Here is a 17,928-nt window from a genome sequence, read left to right as displayed (position 1 = left end):
CACTGCCAATTCAAACTCCAGTGTCACAAATACTTTTCCACATTTGATGCAGTAAATTACTATTTGCTTATGTTCACAGTGTGGCGAGACCTTTGCTAATGGTGGACCATTAGAGCAAGTCATTCTCTGAAATTGCGTGCTGCTTGTCTGGGTGGTGAAAATACGGTTTTAACTGTGGAGTGTTGTTCATAAATTTTGGAGCAAATTAAAATCAAGGAATGAAAATATCCGAATCAATAACTGAAATAAGTTCATTCGAACTCAGAATGTGGATGAGTTCATAAGGATGCATTGTTTTATTTAAAAAATCTATTTTCTAAATCTATAAACTTAAATTTATTCCGTGAATAGGCCTCACACCATGTCCAAAACAGGCGCAGCTCAGAATAGAGTGCTTCAGGGATTATGTATTTTTGGAGGCCAAAACTCAGAAACAAGTTAGCATTTTGACACTCCTGTTTCCATCTTCTTGAGGCCAATGGTTAAATGTCTGAGATCTGAGGGTCTGTGGTTAACACAAGTTCAAGATATTTTCACGTTTTATTCTATGACATAAAACGTATTAATAAAACCCCAATTGTGATTTTGAAAAAAAGTTTTTACCTTGAAAAGGGCAGTTGTGAAAAAGTGGCTAAACAAGACTACAGAGGTTGTCAGGGACATTAAATACCACACGACAGGTAAAGTCATCTACTCACTAGACCGCTTTTGTTTATAATTGTGCTCTTGTAAAAATACTTAACTAATTGAGGGAACCCAGGGTGATGCTAACTTTCAGGTTGGCCAAAAAAAATATGACATCACTGCAGCATATAAAAGCTCTCTTTAAATGTACCTCTGTGCTTCAAGGTAGACCCGCCGAACAAGTTCACCAACATTCACCATGCATTTAATGAAGCAACGCTAACTATTACCATATTGTGGAAGAAATAGCGCATTGTTTTTGCATTTTTCATTTCAGGGTTCGTACAACCTTTTGAGTGTGAAATTCAAGTCCTTTTCCAGCACTTCAAAGCTCTAATGGTACATTTAATAAGAGTAGAATATTTTAGAAGGTTAGAAGGTTTTAGCATGTTACTGTTGTTAATAAAAAAAAGCTTTACTGTCAAATGTCCAATAAACAAACATGTAATATTATAAGTAACTACACTTATTAATGCAAAACAATAGTGATTTTATGATTAAAAATCCCCCCGGCGCTACCAAATCAGGTGCTGGTGCCACCATCTGTAGAACTTAGTGGCCACTGCTCTGAAATGTCAGTCTGGAGCCCTGTAACGTGATGTACTGCACCTGCTCGGCAGCCTCTCGACTCATGGCAAGAGCCAATTGCAACTGTAGCTCCTCTTCTCCACTCGTCTGAGGCCTGGCTTGCTCCAACTCTGAAGATGCATTGGGAGATGTGGCTGAAACAAACAAAATACACATACAATGCCATTATCATTCAAGCAATGCACTACTAACCACACCCGGTTGGGTCCATGAGAAAGTTGTCAGGCCAGAATAAAGAAGCCAAACTTCCATCAGCATGCTGGGCAAGTCACAACAGCCTGCATATTATAAGCTTGTTGCTAAAGCAGTGGACGAGAGTACTTCCTCCTATACTGATTGGATTAGGGCAAGTCATGTGCTTATGAAACAAACATCTCAGAAGCACATGAAGCAGTAACAGGCCATTGAAGAGCCAAACACCTTGCAAAGTACAGGTCAGAAGGCTAGAATTAATAAGGGTGTCACGATTTCGATTTTAAATAGAAATCTACCGAAATTAAGTCACAATCTCGAACTCTGAATTAAAAAATGGAATCGTCGATGCTGCCATGCCCCCATGTCACGTCCGGTCAGCTTGCCAAGCGGAAAAAACACACGTGTTGTTGAACAGACTGTAAAAAGTTGATGTGCTGCGAGTCAACCTGATCTAAATGGGGTCGCACACCGGACGAGAAGCACAGGCTGTGCAGCGCTTATTTCTATTACTTTTTTTGGGTTAAATGGTTGTCGTCTCACACCCCCCTATCGCCTGTGAGCGGAAAAACTACCCTTGCAACTTTGGGCCGACGGGTATCGCGTGATATCAGGTCTCGCGATGTAACAAATTGCTTTACGGCAAAAAATCTGCTAAAACTCTGTCGTTATTGCACTCCCTCACGCTGTTCGAACCCGAATGAAGACGACGTTTTAAAGAATGTCCCAATCTGCGTGTACCATATTCTTCCACTGGCAGCACGACTAACATAGCAGGGCATCTCCGCAGGCACCACAAAAACATGGATTTATCTGTTAATCCAACAACTGTTATCTTCTGTAAAGACTGCAGTTACAAAAGAGAAACTAGATGGCAGGTTATTTTGCTTAAAGGGCACCTATTATGACATTTAAAATGTTCCTAATGTTGTTTAGGGAGTCCCCAACAACAGTTTTACGTGCATGCAATGACAAAAAACACTTTTGTTGTCGTATAATATGCATTTATTTTTACCCGATTTGCTCACCGACTCCCAAAGGATTCGTTCAACGACTCATTTTTCCAAACCCCTCCTTTGCGCGACGCTAATCTGCGATTGGTCAGATGACCCAGCAGTGTTTACATAGATAATACTTATTGTTTAACATGGAGTACAATTATGCTTTTATCAATTAAATTGTGTTATAATAATGATTATAGTCCACTGCTTTGTAGTTTGTAGTAAAAAACTAAAAATAAGAAAGAATTTAATGTTATGTTAGCGAGCATAGCCCAGAGTTCATATTGTAAAAGCACAATCAGTCTTTGTTTGCGTTAGCCCGATGTATAAACATAACGTTTTTACCAAAAAAAAATGCAGTTACGTTACTACGAGGTATTATTCTATTCTTTAAGACAACTCCGAAATCGGCTCGCAAATCCAAGTTTGATTGCATTTAAAAAGCAATCGTCTTCAAAATGGCGCGAACAAAGCACAAGGCTCGGACTATACTTTTGTGGTATAGTTATATGAATTGTAGCCACTTAGTCTTCAAATGCTCCTCCTTGGGCAGATGAAAAAAGTTTGCTTTTGAGCCGCACTTCAGAACACAGCGTCTCGTCGCCATGATATTTTCCCTGGCCTTGGAGCGCAATAAGTGGGCGTATCGTATTCAAATAACTTGACAAGTTGACGTCATCTAGTCAGAGAAAAAGCTTCGGTCTTCTAACGATTCATAAAAATGACTCGAGTCGACTCTTACTTTTGAAAGACAATAACTTTATATACGGTGCACTTTCATATTTCAAACTTTGCAGGATGTTTTTGTTCACTTAGATCTATGTTACACACTACATGAAAGGTACATTTCAAAATTCCATAATAGGTGCCCTTTAAGTTTCCAATTGACTGATGATGATATAAGTTATTGTTACATTATGTTGTTAATAAATGTTTTACATTTGACAATGTAGTGTGGTACATGCATATGTGGTACATGCAATGGCATAGCAACCTGTGCTTAAAATAAAATAAATGTAGGCTAAAAATCGAATCGAACCGTGACCTTAGAATCGAAAATGTAATTGAATCGAGGATTTGGAGAATCGTGACACCCCTAAGAATTAACCCTACGTTCAAAGCAACCACAACTGCTTAAACTATAAAGTGTATAGTATGGAGCATCTGACAAAAAGAGCTTTGCATTTGTGTTAAGGCTCTGATGTTTTAAGTCTCCATCGGTCTTGTTGAGCAGTCTATTGATTGATACTGCTTACGTCTGTGATCCATAAGATCTTTGACAGCCATTAGGCCTAGTCTTGATGCATCGCTTCAGTAACGATCAGAAAAACTGGACCTGGAGATTCTCAGTGCCTCTAGAAACACAAGCTTCCTGGTTTCTAACCCTCGAGGGAATGGAAATTACGACCAAAGGGCTTGAGATTCTGTGGGAAAAGCAGTAAAGGCGAATAGGGGAAATGAGCGTGGTGTTTTGGTGAGATCACAGATGACATCACAAGTGCTTCCAGTCCTCACCACACCAACCTTATTGGGCTAAAGTGGAAACATGACTAATATGCAAACTGCGTGGTTCAATGTCAATTTCTTAGAATCATAGGCTAACTTAAGCAACAATAATTATTTTTCATTCATAGACCGACTGAGAAAGATGTTTGTTTATTGGCATATAGAGTCTACTTTCTTATTTTCTTATTTTTCGATTATTCTGACCAATAACCACACATTTAAACAGTAAGAGGCTGACTGACTGACATGTAAAGCACCCAGTCAGATTAGAGCTTGCCATTGTTGTGGGTTCTATACAGTGTTCTAAAATAGAATCAAATAAAGTGAGAGAATATGCATGTAATATAGGTCTACATTTATGTCATTTTAATGCCTTTGAATATATTTAAATATAGCCATCTTTAAGCATGACCCTTTGGATTTATATGAAATGGTAACACTTTACAATAAGATTCCATTTTTAGCATTAACTAAGGTTAATAAATGTTATAGAAGTATTCATTGTTAGTTTGTTAATTTCAACATTTAGTAATACATTTTAAATTGAGTTTTAATTTGATCAGTTATTACCTTAGTTAATGTACTATGAACTAACATGAATGATCAAAGTACAATTGTATTGCTCAAATATTAATACATGCAGTAAAAATGTATATTGCATAATGCATATAGTTCATGAAAGATAGCTAATAGGCCTACATCCTTAACAAATGAGTGTTACCTATGAAATGTACATATGTTTCTAGGTTATAGCTAAAGAAACATATTTGACCTGTAATATTTTAATGTTAATGTTTAGAACTTCTCATTTTAATATATATATTCATATTTATATATTTATTTCATTGAGCACATTTCAGATCAGCACTGTTTTACTTGGGAGTGTTATGTTTGTTTTTGATCCAGTATCCATTAAAAAAAGAAAATATCGGTTGAATAATCGATTATCGACATGTACGGTCAAACCTAAATATCGGTATAATCCACTATCGGTCGACCTCCACAATATGTTGCTCAAATTGGGTGCTCAACAAGGAAATTGTTAAAAAGGGAAAAAGTAAAGAGGAACAAATAAAAGTCTATGGAGTATCAGTGACATTACTACATTAAACTAATATATATAATCTTAAATATAATGTAAAATAATGCAATGGAGGATATTTTTAGGTCCTGGTTATAATAAAATAATAATAAAGTAATAATAATAAAAATCGTAAAGCTCAAAATGTCGCGATTTGTATTGAATCGTGATGTGTATTGTTACACCCCTATTTACAAACACAAAGAGCTTTTTATATGCATGAAACTGACAATGGATATGTTTTCAGTACCATGTTCCTGCCCTGGACATCACAGAAATTACACAGCGTGCAGAAAGGGAGGGAAAATGCTTGTTTTGACATCTGAAAATGACTTCATATGAATACGTTTCTAATTTAGAAACTAGAAAGGATTTTCTAAAGGTTTTCCATCAGCGGTTTTATAAGCAGTAGTCGCATTACAATTCACTTCACTAAAACAGTAATACACTTGTCAACAGCATGCAAGTTATTACTATATGAAATGGACAAACTTTTTTCCACAACGATTTTATAAATAAATCACCATAACTATAATTTCAGATAATTTAACAGATTACCTTCATATCCAAACAATCTTCAGCCTTTGTTTATTTAAATGGTTCTGTGGTATGCATGTAAGCAATAAGGTACGAGAAGCTGTGCTGTATTGTGAATAAGACTTATTCACGATACAGCACTTGCCTCTCGTACCTTATTGCTTTTATAAAACGGTTACCACACAATGCATATATTAAAGCCGAAAAATGTGTATCTAAATTGCAACTTTTATAAAGTAAAATCACTAAAAGTGATCATTGTTTGACTGCTCCTGCGACTTATAGTCAAGTGTGACTTAGGCTATATATCAAAATTAATTCATACTGACTGAGATGAACCAAGAGAAAACATTACCGTCTATATCCGCTCTAGTTAGCGGAGTTGTTCAGAAGCGACACCGAGGATGAAGAATTCAATGGATTCAGTGTTGTGGAATGAGATCACGGGAGCTTGCTTGGTGAACTTACTTGCTGACCGGTAACTTGGTTGTTGGACTCGCTGGCTTATGTTGATTTAGCCTATTCACCCTCCCAGGTATATGTTCTTTATGCTATTGTGTAGCTGAATAAAGGCCATTGCACACTGAGTCCGAAATTTTCGTATGCGTTTTTTCGTATTCGTGATTCGGTGGCTCTGAATTGTCAAAGCACCATTCAAACTGCTTGTTACGGATGCGAAAAACGCAGAAAATCGAACCCGTTACGATTTATTTTATGACGAACGAAAGTTTCGCAGGCAGTGTGCAAGCGTGATTGACATAACGTGAGGTCGTATTTATTTTTTAACATGCAAAAATTTCGGATGCCAATTTTGGACTCAAGTGTGCAATGGCCATAACTGTTAATGTGTTACGTTAACATACCGGACACCTATTCAGCCTGTTGTTCTGTGTGCTATTGTGTAGTTGAAAAACTTGCCTTTCAAGACAAAATGTCTGTTCTTGGTCTTGGATTTTGTGAAATACATTTCTAAATAAATTCTTAGTTCAGTGCGACTTATGTTTTTTTTCCTCTTCATGACGCATTTTTGACTGATGCGACATACTCCGGAGCGTCTTATAGTCCGGAAAATACGGTAATTCACTGTATCCTCCAGAGTTAGATAAGTCCATACATACCCTTTTTATCTCCGTGCGTGCCGTAACTCTTTCTGACGCACCCACCGCTAGCCTAGCTTAGCACAAAGACTGGAGGTAAACGGCTCCAGCTAGCATACTGCTCCCAGTAAGTGACAAAATAACACCAACATTTTCATATTTACATGTTGTGATTTGTAGTCACAGCGTGTACAAATAACAAGGTCACATGAGACACAGCCATCTTCTAGCCGTATACATACTGGGAACTATATTCTCAGAAGGCGAAGCACTGCTACTTCTGCGGAGTGATTTGTTCGCAGCACCTGAGAAGCGCCGTGGTGAGGAGCAGAGAGTTCGCTCAGAGTGTTTTGCTAATCACTCCGCAGAAGTCACTCTGTGCGTCAGACAGAGTTACGGCACGCACAGAGATGAAAAGGGTATGTATGGACTTATCTAACTCTGTGGGGATACGGTGAATAAGCTAAAGGCCCAAAAAGTCAGCGTGCTTCTTTAATAGTTATTCATATTGATTACTTTTACAACGTCTTTTTCTACTTTCTAAACGCTAGAAAATCATATCATAAAGCTTCTGTCGTACAACACTGAATTAATTTCACATTTTTCCAAATGCACCCATGTTCTAATTTTCTTCAGTCTGTTGAAGTGTGAATTAGATTTGACCGAGAGCCCATTTACACTTTCTAGAGAAACAATACAAGGAAACTAGCACTGGAATGCAAAACACTCTAATTTTCCCTTTTTTAATGACTCAGCTGTTTACAGACTCTTTTGTGCTATGAAGCTCCCCACACACTCTTTATTTTCAAATACATTCTGCTTAATTCAACACACTTAAGCGCAACTGAAGACAAAGGACACACAACGAGAAGGTCACAAAACTTAACTGTATGTTTAGATTTCTAACTTTACACAATGTGGGTCATTAAACTACACTGGCTGACTATTCTCAAGAAGATTATAAAATCCTGTATAAAAAGGGGTTGGGGGTAGTAAGGAAAAAGGGAGAGAGACAGCTTCCTCCCTGAAGCACAGGGCAGAGCAAAAGACCTCTGGGAATTGAGGAATTCTGTCTTCCTGTAACGAGCTCAGGGAAAGGGGTGGGACATGAACGGCACACAGCTGTCAGGGGTAGACGTACAGCCACTCAGTGCTGCAGGGAGGCACAACAGAGGATGTATCTCCAGCAGGGTAACAGCAGACTAGCAGTTTCCTGGTCTGCGGTGTAAAGAATTTGCCCCATGTGGTCAAAACTCCAGGTGTGCAGAGTTTCTCAAAATGAAATCAACAAAGTTGACTCCTTTACAACAGCACCAGCCCAGATTTAGTTGTTGCCATTAACAGCAACATTTCAGACATAAAGGGAAAAGATCAGCAGGATGCCAACCTATTACTGTCAGTAAAGGGCTTAATATGGTCCTCAAGAATAATGCATCCTGTAGCATTTAAAAAAGCTTTAGTTCAAGTTACATGATTTTGAAAAAACCTGCTGCACAAAACAAACAAAAAACCCACTTAATCCTGAAACTGGTCTGAATGCAATCTGGTAAACTTCGACACCACAACCATTCTGTTTAAATACGCTACAGAAACATACAAGGTTCTTAAAAAATAGCTATGACTAAGTCCAAATTAAAGTCCACATTTTCCTGACAACTTCCGATTCATTAGCAACTATAGTAAATAACTGGAGGAATAACAAAATGCAGTAAATGGTCAAATAATTTGTGCTACAAACTAGTGTGTTTGTGATTAGAATAATAAATTAGAATATGATAACAAAAAACAGTCTGCAGTATCAAGCAGCATAACAGACAGTTTTTGAACAGCTAAAATAACGAAGCGGATGAGACCGGAAGCCTCAAACACTATCAAGTTACAATGGCCTAGTGAATCGAGTCTCTCTATGACTCCAGAAGGTTGCTGTTTGTAATGCTTGATCAAAAACTGCAATGTTTGCTATTACTTTGTGCAGGTTGAGTCCCCAATCAAATGGTTTTTTTTTTAGCCAATAGCATAGTTTTGGAGTTCTAGAGGGACCTCAACAAGAACAATGAAGGTACATCACAATTTGCGTATGCATGGAAAATTCTTGTAATCTCTATTTGTAGTATAAATAGAGTGATAGAGCAGCAAGATTAATCGTTAAAAGATCACAATCTCGATCAAGGGATTTTTTTTCGAGGATATGCGTTTACAATGTAGTAGTGTCTTATCGTATGAAAAAAATGATCTGCCTCAAAGTGCATATATTTTTTATGTGCATTTTTAGAATCTATGCGCATCTTGGCGTATCCATCCTGTGTCTATTTATGTGACATCCCAAAATTTGCATAAAATTATGTGGATGGAAACATGGCTGGTGACTCATTCATTCAAATCAGATTAGTTCAAAAACACTGATTCATCCAGTAATTAAACAAGTGAGGTCTTTATGAATGACTCATAAATCATTCATTCAAACGGAATAAAGAAAAATCTAAATTGAATTATTTTTTATACAGACTGCAGCATTAACATTTTGTCAGAAACTGCATTAAATGACATGTTATCGTTTAGTTGTCTATTCAGAATCAAATCATGATTCTCAATTTATCCAGAATCATCCAGCTCTATAGTGTGCAGTGTTTTCACTGATAGTGCACTTTAAATACTTAGATGCAGTTATTTATCTGGCTTGGTCAGATCAAACTGTTTACAGACTTTTTACCATATTTAAAACCATTTTACCCCACAACTAGCACCAACAAAAATGGTTGGATTCCATGCCTGTTAAGTTAACAAACCAAAGAAACTTACATCCATGATATGATGCAGGTGAACCCTCAGACTTGCCGTACTCTTCCGAGTAGCTGGTGGAGAGGTTGGGCTGGCTGGAGCCACGGCCGAAGCTGATCTGATTGTTGCTGCCCACACTGGTGGCGACCTGTGCCATACGCTCCTTAGTCTTCAGGGCCTGAGAGCGCTCCCCCTTCAGACGGTCATCATCCTTTAGTAGCACCACCAGCTGCTTGGACTTTTCTCTGACGTTGATGCCCTGGTCTTTGCCGTCCCGATCGATATACTGGAAATCTTTCAGCGTCTGTATGGCAAAGATGTTCTCTTTGCACTGCAGGGCCACTCGCTCAGAGCCCGTTTTGATTAGGTAGTCAAGCAGAGTCAAGGCCTTGTACACATGCCGCCAGTTCTTTCCATGGTCGTTCAGCCTCTTCCAAATCATGCTCATAATCTCTGAAAAGGCCACCACATTGTAAGTGAGGTCGGCGATCTCTGACATCAGAGAACTGGAGGGGCCCCACGGGTCATTGGAAGTCGCTTCCCTGACCTTCTTCTCTGGCTCTGAATAGTTATTAACCACATTTTTCATTTGTCTCCGAATAGTTGAGCTTGGCATTGTGGCGTGTAGTGTTAAAAAAAATGAAAATACAAAATAAGTTTAGCTTAAAAACAAATAAGAAGTCCTTTGTGCAATTGTTCGAACACGTTATCCGTTTGAACAGTTTCTCTGTGTTACTCTGTGCCTGTTAAAACCATTTCCACACAGAGAAGGAAGCCAGCTCGATGAATTCCTCCATTACCTGAAACACAAAACCAAAATGTCAGACAGAAACAGAATTGGTTCAAACGAGAAAATAGTAATAATAGTAGACTACTAGCCTACATAAAATAGTGTGCATAAAAACAGTTGAAAAGAAAGTGATCATGTTGATAAGGAGTACAGAAGTTTAATGGTCCATTTCTGAACCGTAGTTTGCAGCTCTTCCTGTTGATACCACAGTTCAGATAAAGAGAAATGGATCACAGCTGTTCAATTTTCAAACTAAGCACAAGTAGAAGTCTACCACCCAGGTATCTGTGGAGTAAAACATAACCGTGTACACACAGAAGGGCGGCTTAGTGTGTGAAGAGTGCTTCCTATTACTCATCTTTACGGTAACACAACACTCACTTATGTGGGAAGACATCTTATTTCCCAAAAGTAATTGCACCATACTTTGTTCTCCATTACAGTACGGCATGTAAAAACAATCTATGCTCTGAGCTCAAAGGCATCAGTCGTTTCTGCTAGCACAAATGAAGCATCAAAGTCAATCTAAATATAAGTTTCCTGTCCTGAGCACACCAGGATGCTTCAATTGCCAACAAAACATCTCAACCTATCCCATAAATTCATTAAAAGCCACTGAAATGCGACTCCTGCTCTCCCATGGAGGAGCCAATAGAGCGCTGCCTTACGAGCAACCCCCACTGCCTCTCCCCCAGCCCGCATACACATGAATACAGCCACTGCCTAATGAAACATCTGCTGCTTTAATGACCAATTCAGACCCAGCACATCAGAGGAAGAGAGGGGCAACTGTATCACAACCGGAACAAAGCTCCAGTGGCTCTCACTGTGACGGGGGCCCAGGAAGCCAGTACACAGGCCCGGGTCTGTGTGCGGATTCAAGGCAAGTGGTGGCCTCCTCCATACTAAAAGAACAGGTCTGGCAATGTCCCGCCAAAATCAAGGAGTCTCAGTGATCAGTATTGAAGCAGAGCCAGAGACCCAGCGTAGCAAGTCCTGTGAGCAGCACTGAGCATGTTTACATGCACACCAATCCGCTGAGAACTACCAAAAATCAGTTTATTGAAATAACCAGCTTTACCAATTTACATGCAAAACAATAACCTGGCAATGCACATAAACCACATTTACAAGAAAATAAACCTAGGTTATTCCCGGTGGTGGTCTAACCGTAAGCATCTATGTATTTCACTCAAAGCATGCGAGTTGATGTTAAAGGGTTAGTTCACCCAAAAATTAACATTCTGTCATCTATTACAATTACTCACCCTCATGTCTTTACAAACCCGAATGACCTTCGTTCATGTTTAGAACAAGAATTATGATATTTGTCATGAAATCCGAGAGGTTTCTGAACCAGCCATAGACTGCAACGTAATTGCCACTTTCAAGGCCCAGAAAGGTAGTAAAGACTTCATTAAAATAGTCCGTGTGACTACAATTGTTCAACCTTAACTTTAGAAAGCGACAAGAACCTTTTTTTTCTGCAGTCTAGGGGGGTTAGAAAGCTCTTGGATTCATTTAAAAAATATCTTAATTTGCGTTCTGAAGATGAACACCGGTCTTACGTTGTTTGGAACGACATGAGGGTAAATATATAATGACAGAATAAAAATTTTGGGGTGAACTAACCCTTTAAATAAAGCATTACAAAAAACTTAACAATAACTAAACCTATTTGATTTCACTTATTACTTTTTTTGCGTTGGGGCCAGTGAAAAAATTTGTACAAGTTGAAATTTCAACCACTGGGCCAGTAGAAAAAATCCTGACAGACTAATTCCCCTCTCATATTTGAAGTTTCTACAACTATACCACTTGTCCTTCGGCTGCACAAGATGAGAACACATTTTTATATTTCTTAGGTCAAGAAAAATGTGTAGTTTAGCTGGATGCACTGAAATCTTCTTTATAAGAATGGTTTCCTGTCACATACCATACAAGGATACTTCAATAAGCTAACAGAATGCAGGTTTAGGTGTTTACATGCCAGCCGAAATCAGGGTAATAGGCACAGTTTTTGCTGATTCGATTGGTTTATGCTTACGCCGTTTATGGCCTTGCGCTGATAAAGGTTTGAAGTGTTTACATGACCACACGCGATGTCGGCTTAAGAACGTGCATGGAAACGCACTCACCATCTCTCTCTTTTCTAGTAATGAAACAATACTTTAGGATACTTTGAAAGACATAAATGCTTCTTTAAAAAATTTGAGAAAAGAGTGCCAAAGAATCTGATCTGCATCTACAATATTGACAGTAGATGTAGTAGACACTACAGTAGACACTCCTCTCACATTACATGGAAATGCTGCTATGAACATATTTTGAGGAATCACAGCAGTGTTTGGTCAACACTAGGTCGCAACAGAGCTTCCTTATTCTGCGTACTGTTGAATACCTCCTTGAAATGGCCTTCAACATTTGGTTGAACTGACAATAACATTTTCTTCTTAACAGAAAAGTGAAGAGCTGTTTTTGCACACCAGCTGATTGAAATCCTTGCAGTCAACATTCTCCCCTCCAGTTCTCAATAAATTTGGGCTGAAAACAAAGCTAATAATTTCAGTTCACTCAGAATACACAAGGCCTTCTTCAGATGTATTTTTAAAATTTAACTCAGTTGATATGCTCTGCAATTTTAGTGTCATCTGCGATGTTGCAAAAGACGTCATGTGAGCACGACGGCCAAAGACATCCGTCTATCCTCTAACACGTTTACATAGGAAAACAATGGAAAAGTTGTAAAAAATGTAACAAGGTCTACGTGAATTACAGTGCGGATCGGGCCGAATTTTTCTGTCCGAGCCCGGCCCGCGTCCGACAGAGCAGTAACCGAACCCGACCCGAGCCCGACAGGCATAAAGATATTTATGTCTGACCCTGACCCGAGACCGGCAGTTAAAATCCCATTTTTTTCTCATACTAATGACAATTGCACATTTGTTTGTGTGGAAAGCCCGCTTTTATTAAGCAACTGTAGGAAGGCAATCGGAAATGTGAACAGGATGAGCGCATTAGCGCGGAGCAACAAGTGCTCTTAACACAGGCGCGCGCACGTTAAGCACGTGTTTCGTTGTCAAGGCTACATAAACAAATGTCCGCACACAGGAAGAGAGATGTTATGGTAATATTGTACATGTATTTTAATCACAAAACTGATCGTTTGCATCAAGTGAAAGCATTAGGCACATTGGCTACCTACATAATAACCTGTTTTAAATTTAAAATGTTCAATGCCTTATCGCGCTGATGTGACCGAGCCCGACCCGAACATAATTTCTAAATATCTGTCCGAATCCGGCCCGTCGGGCTCGGGTATCCATCCTCTAACGTAAATGGCCTCTTAGACTAAATAAATCTAATACCATCTAAAAAAAAAAGTCCTTGTTCTGAGAACTTAAATAGCCTATCTTTATGAAAAATATTTGTTTCCCTTAACTGCAAAGTGAATGTAATTTTTCTAATGCGGTTAAAAAAGCATTACCATATAAAAATCAAAGACCGCATTAAATGTCTTGACAAGCAGTTTTCATTTCCGTGTTGATGCATTGCCTGTTGAAACGGGATGTTTGGGTGAGAAATGCTCTACTTTTAAACAGCCAATAGGCTTTAATTGTCATCAATGAGTCATCAATCACTACTTGCTATCTCATTCCATTTTAGCAGCGAAAAGCAATAAAAGCAAAAAATCATGGTGACCTTGCTGCACACAGCAGTTGATGTGACCTATTCCTCCATCTTTTGACATGCGAAGGCCATGCCGATCCATGACTGGCCGCATTAGTGACACCCATGCAGCGAATACAAATCCTGCAAAAGAAACACCAAGAGCCAGTTCTGCACAGCTGTGAAGGACAGCGCAACCAGGTATGACTCAATTCAAACAAAAGATAGTGAGCATGGCAAGCACCAGCATGTCGCGCCTCTTTAGGATCCATTGTGGAAGCACTAAGGATGGGTCTATGGTGGCAAAGTGAATCCAGCAGCAAGAAAAAGCAGGTGTAAAGACGTTGCACACAAAACTCAACAAAAATTAGGGGGGAAATACACACACATCTAGAATTCCTCCATAGTAGGCCTGCAGGGCAAACTGAAAAAAGTTAAGGTAAATTTCACATAAGCCAAAGCTTGTGAGAATGGCCGCATGAGCACTGCATTCTGCTCTCGGGTAATCCAGCCGGTTCTGCCACTTCAAGTAAACTGTGTCCTACTCCTATATTACTATAAAATGTCCTTGTAATTAGCCTACACATGTAATATATTCAATAGTATAGTCTGTTGACTATGTTCAAGCTCTAAATCAGTTTTTTTAAAGACATGATAATTGGTAAACTCCACTTCAGTTGCTAAATAAAGGTAGATGATCGGCTCTTCCTCAGTTTTGTCCTCTAGAGACTCAAAACACTAAAAGATGAAGACGCAGAAATTGATTATAGAAACAACAGACAATGATTCTCCTCAATCACGGGTGTGTCCACTAGGAGATCAGAGGGGGAAACTGTGTGAAACGTCCATGTTGTGGGGATTAAACGGTTCTGTCCGGTCACACTGTCCACAATCTTTGTAGAGTCAACTAAAACTAAACTGGTCAATCTACAAATCCGTCTTTACACAAACTTAAGCAAATGATTTGCGACTACACAGTAATCTCATATATACACTTACAACAATACTGAACTAGAAACACAATGTAATCAGAACAGAAAGCGTCAAGAATATGTCAAGAAAGAACTTTATAAACCAAATTTAAGCCGTGGTAAAATATTTATATAAGATACCATAGCTAGAGGAATAACACGTAAGTTACAGCTATATACTAAACTGACCAAGAGTAACGTTAACGTTAGATATGAACGTTAATAGAAAATATGTGTTTACAACCCTATTTGAATGTAACGTTAGCTGCTAACGTTATAACTATTATAGAAACAAAATCCCACGGATACTTGTTGCCAACGGTTTAACCAAACAAGGCCGGTTACAAATGTATTTAAGTATCAAGCTAACTTTAGCACGTTAGCAAAACCAAACCCATAAAACGTCCTATTGTTGACCAAAATAAAAATCAAACCTTCGCTTAAATCTCCGTGTGTGTTTTAAAAGATGTACAACAGCAACGTTAACGACTTTAGACCCGTTTCCATTAGTAACGTTTAAATGCTAACTAACGTTAGCAAGCTACAGAAACCACGACGAAAGTTTCATCAACTGTGAGAACTTTTTAAAATCTAAACTATTTTATGCTGGCAACAATGTTTTTAAAAATGTTGTAAGACTTAGCACACCAGAATTTTAGTGCTTTGATGTTTCATTTTTAGGGATAACGACTTTTTAAAAGCTGTAAAGTGAGTTTAAGTATTAGCCGCTTAGGCTAGCTAACTGTGGCTATGCTTTGACTAACTTGCTAGTTTAATCAAATGTCGTTTTAATTCCACTCACATCTCAAAGAAAACCTAGCTTTATCATAGTCCTTCATTATCAGAAGTGAGTTTGTTTAAAATAAATAAATAATACACCTCCTGAATTAGTTAACGTTAAACCTCAAGCCGAAATATGTGGCGCTCGGTGGAGATATCGCCGCACTGAGAGAAGAAAACAAAAACAGTAACTTACCAAACCTCCTGTGCTGATGATGACCGGGGGTAACACCCGGCATAAGTACAGACTACTCGTGTGAGAGATATAGAAACTTTATTTTCTAAGAAACGGCCGAAGTGAGCGTTAGTGTTGGTGTGTTGGGCTTGTGTGTGTGTGTGACACCCACACCGTTCAACATGGCGCTCTGAGTCTGACTGCACATTCATCCTCCTCAGGAGGGGCGAGACAAGCCAAAGGGTGTGACCAAACTCACTGGGTTTCATTCTTAAAACTGTTTATTTCCCAAATATCACCGCCGCGAACCTCTTCACGGCCATGAAAGTTCACCAAGACACGCATTATACAGTGTTCAGCTGAAATTTGTGTATAGACTTGAGACTTATTCACGAAACTGATCAAAATCGGTGGAATGTGGCCCCCAAGTGGGCTGATATTAGAGAAATCTGACTGTGACAATGATGTAGTTAAGCTTTTTCTTGGAAATAAACTTAATATTCTCATCGTGTTTAAGTAACTGTCTCAGAAGAAGATTTACGTAAATGAATAATAGCATTATTTGTACAGCCTAACATCCCCCCCCCCCTTTTGTACAAAATAGGCTACAATATTTTCCACCAGAACGCCACAGTAGCCTAATGACTAATAATGTAAAGCCATAACAAATAATTTTTTTAGTTTCCAACAATCTTTCTTATTTTAGAAAGATTGTTGGAATCTTTCTTGTTTTATTTAATAATATATTATTTTTATTGTATTTTATTTATATGTATTTTATTTTATATTTTATTTTCTGACATTAATGTCTACTTAAGTTACTAGTTTTACTACTACTGAAGTTACTATTCTATAGTCACTTTAGTATATCATAATGGTGAAAGCAAGTAGTATTTTTTACCTACTCTGATTTAATTAATTAAATAAATAAATATTTTTTTACAGGTGTCTGCTTTGAATATATATACATAGACTTGCTGGTTTTCCCTTTCAAGCCTGAGATTATCTAAGATACCAGATTTTTACACTTTGGACTGCATAATTTTATATTTTGAGTAACAAATACATATCTTCTATCACAATTGTTGTGATTAAATTCTTGAATGCATGTCGATAAGCAAAATAAAAATGTTTAGTTACATGTTATAAACACAGCCTAGCCTTTTGGGGGGCTATCAAAGATTTGATAGTATTGACATGAGTTGACCAGTAAGTGGCAGCATGGTAAAGATTTTCCTCCTTCTCATGGTCCAGAAATAGACCTGCATTTAATACAAAAAAAAAAGTACGTCAAGTCTGCCAATCTATACATTGTCACAGTTTTACCTCCAGATATTAAATCTCAGTATTATAATGTCATTAATTATAGAATATGGTAAATGTATAGTGAATCTAAAAGTAAACAGACCTCCCTCTATGACCATATCAGAGCCGTGTGGTTGAGCCCTGTGGCTCTTTTCATGCCTGCATTTATTTTTGCCCACAGACTGCATGTGACATCCTACCAAGAAACAAAACAGTTTCCATTTAGCAATGTCAAATAAAAAAAAATCCCAATCTGCATATTTTGCTTCACATGGCAATGAAGTTTTTGGTTACAATTGACTACTACTGCATGGACAGACACACAAAAATCTTCATTTGTGCTTCAAAGAAAAAAGCAAGTCATACAGGGTTGTAACAGCATGAGGGTGAATGAATGATGGCATCATTTTCATTTTGGAGTGAACTATCCCTTTAAAGGTTTTATATTTGATTTTGTTTAGAAGAATGTTTCACTCAAGCCTTTTGGTGACAAAGAATACAGTGCATAGCTTCTTTTAAATGAGGGTGGTTTAAATTTTGTGGATGAGCAATCAAGTGTACAATGATTCAACTATATCTTTCACCCTCTGTCACATGGACTCCTTTGTTTGTGGTTTCCTTGTTTCATGCTCAGGAAGCCCTGTTTTCTGTCCCTCGTGATTTTTTATATTGATGAGTAAGTTACTCTGGAATATATATAAATAAATTATGAATTTCAACAGTTCAACAGTTGAGTTCAACTATCTCACACATAATCTTAACTGACTATCCACA

General features: G+C 38.1%; 1 protein-coding gene across 4 annotated transcripts in view; it reads right to left on the bottom strand.

The window, feature by feature from the left end:
* The window catches only part of epn2 (epsin 2), a 31,924-nt gene extending 15,830 nt beyond the window's left edge, over positions 1-16,094 (bottom strand). For all 4 annotated transcript variants that reach the window (XM_079607882.1, XM_079607884.1, XM_079607883.1 and 1 more), the window contains exons 1-3: positions 15,871-16,094; positions 9,486-10,264; positions 1,294-1,406 (exon numbers count right to left, since the gene is read on the bottom strand). In XM_079607882.1, the coding sequence (XP_079464008.1) occupies positions 1,294-1,406; positions 9,486-10,080 (708 nt within the window). In that variant the 5' untranslated portion in view covers positions 10,081-10,264; positions 15,871-16,094. The remainder of the gene's footprint in view (positions 1-1,293; positions 1,407-9,485; positions 10,265-15,870) is intronic.
* Positions 16,095-17,928: the final 1,834 nt, after the last annotated feature.

This window comes from Phoxinus phoxinus (assembly GCF_949152265.1).
Source record: "Phoxinus phoxinus genome assembly, chromosome: 1".
Classification (NCBI taxonomy): Eukaryota; Metazoa; Chordata; class Actinopteri; order Cypriniformes; family Leuciscidae; genus Phoxinus; species Phoxinus phoxinus.
This window is presented reverse-complemented; position numbering and strand designations above follow the sequence as displayed.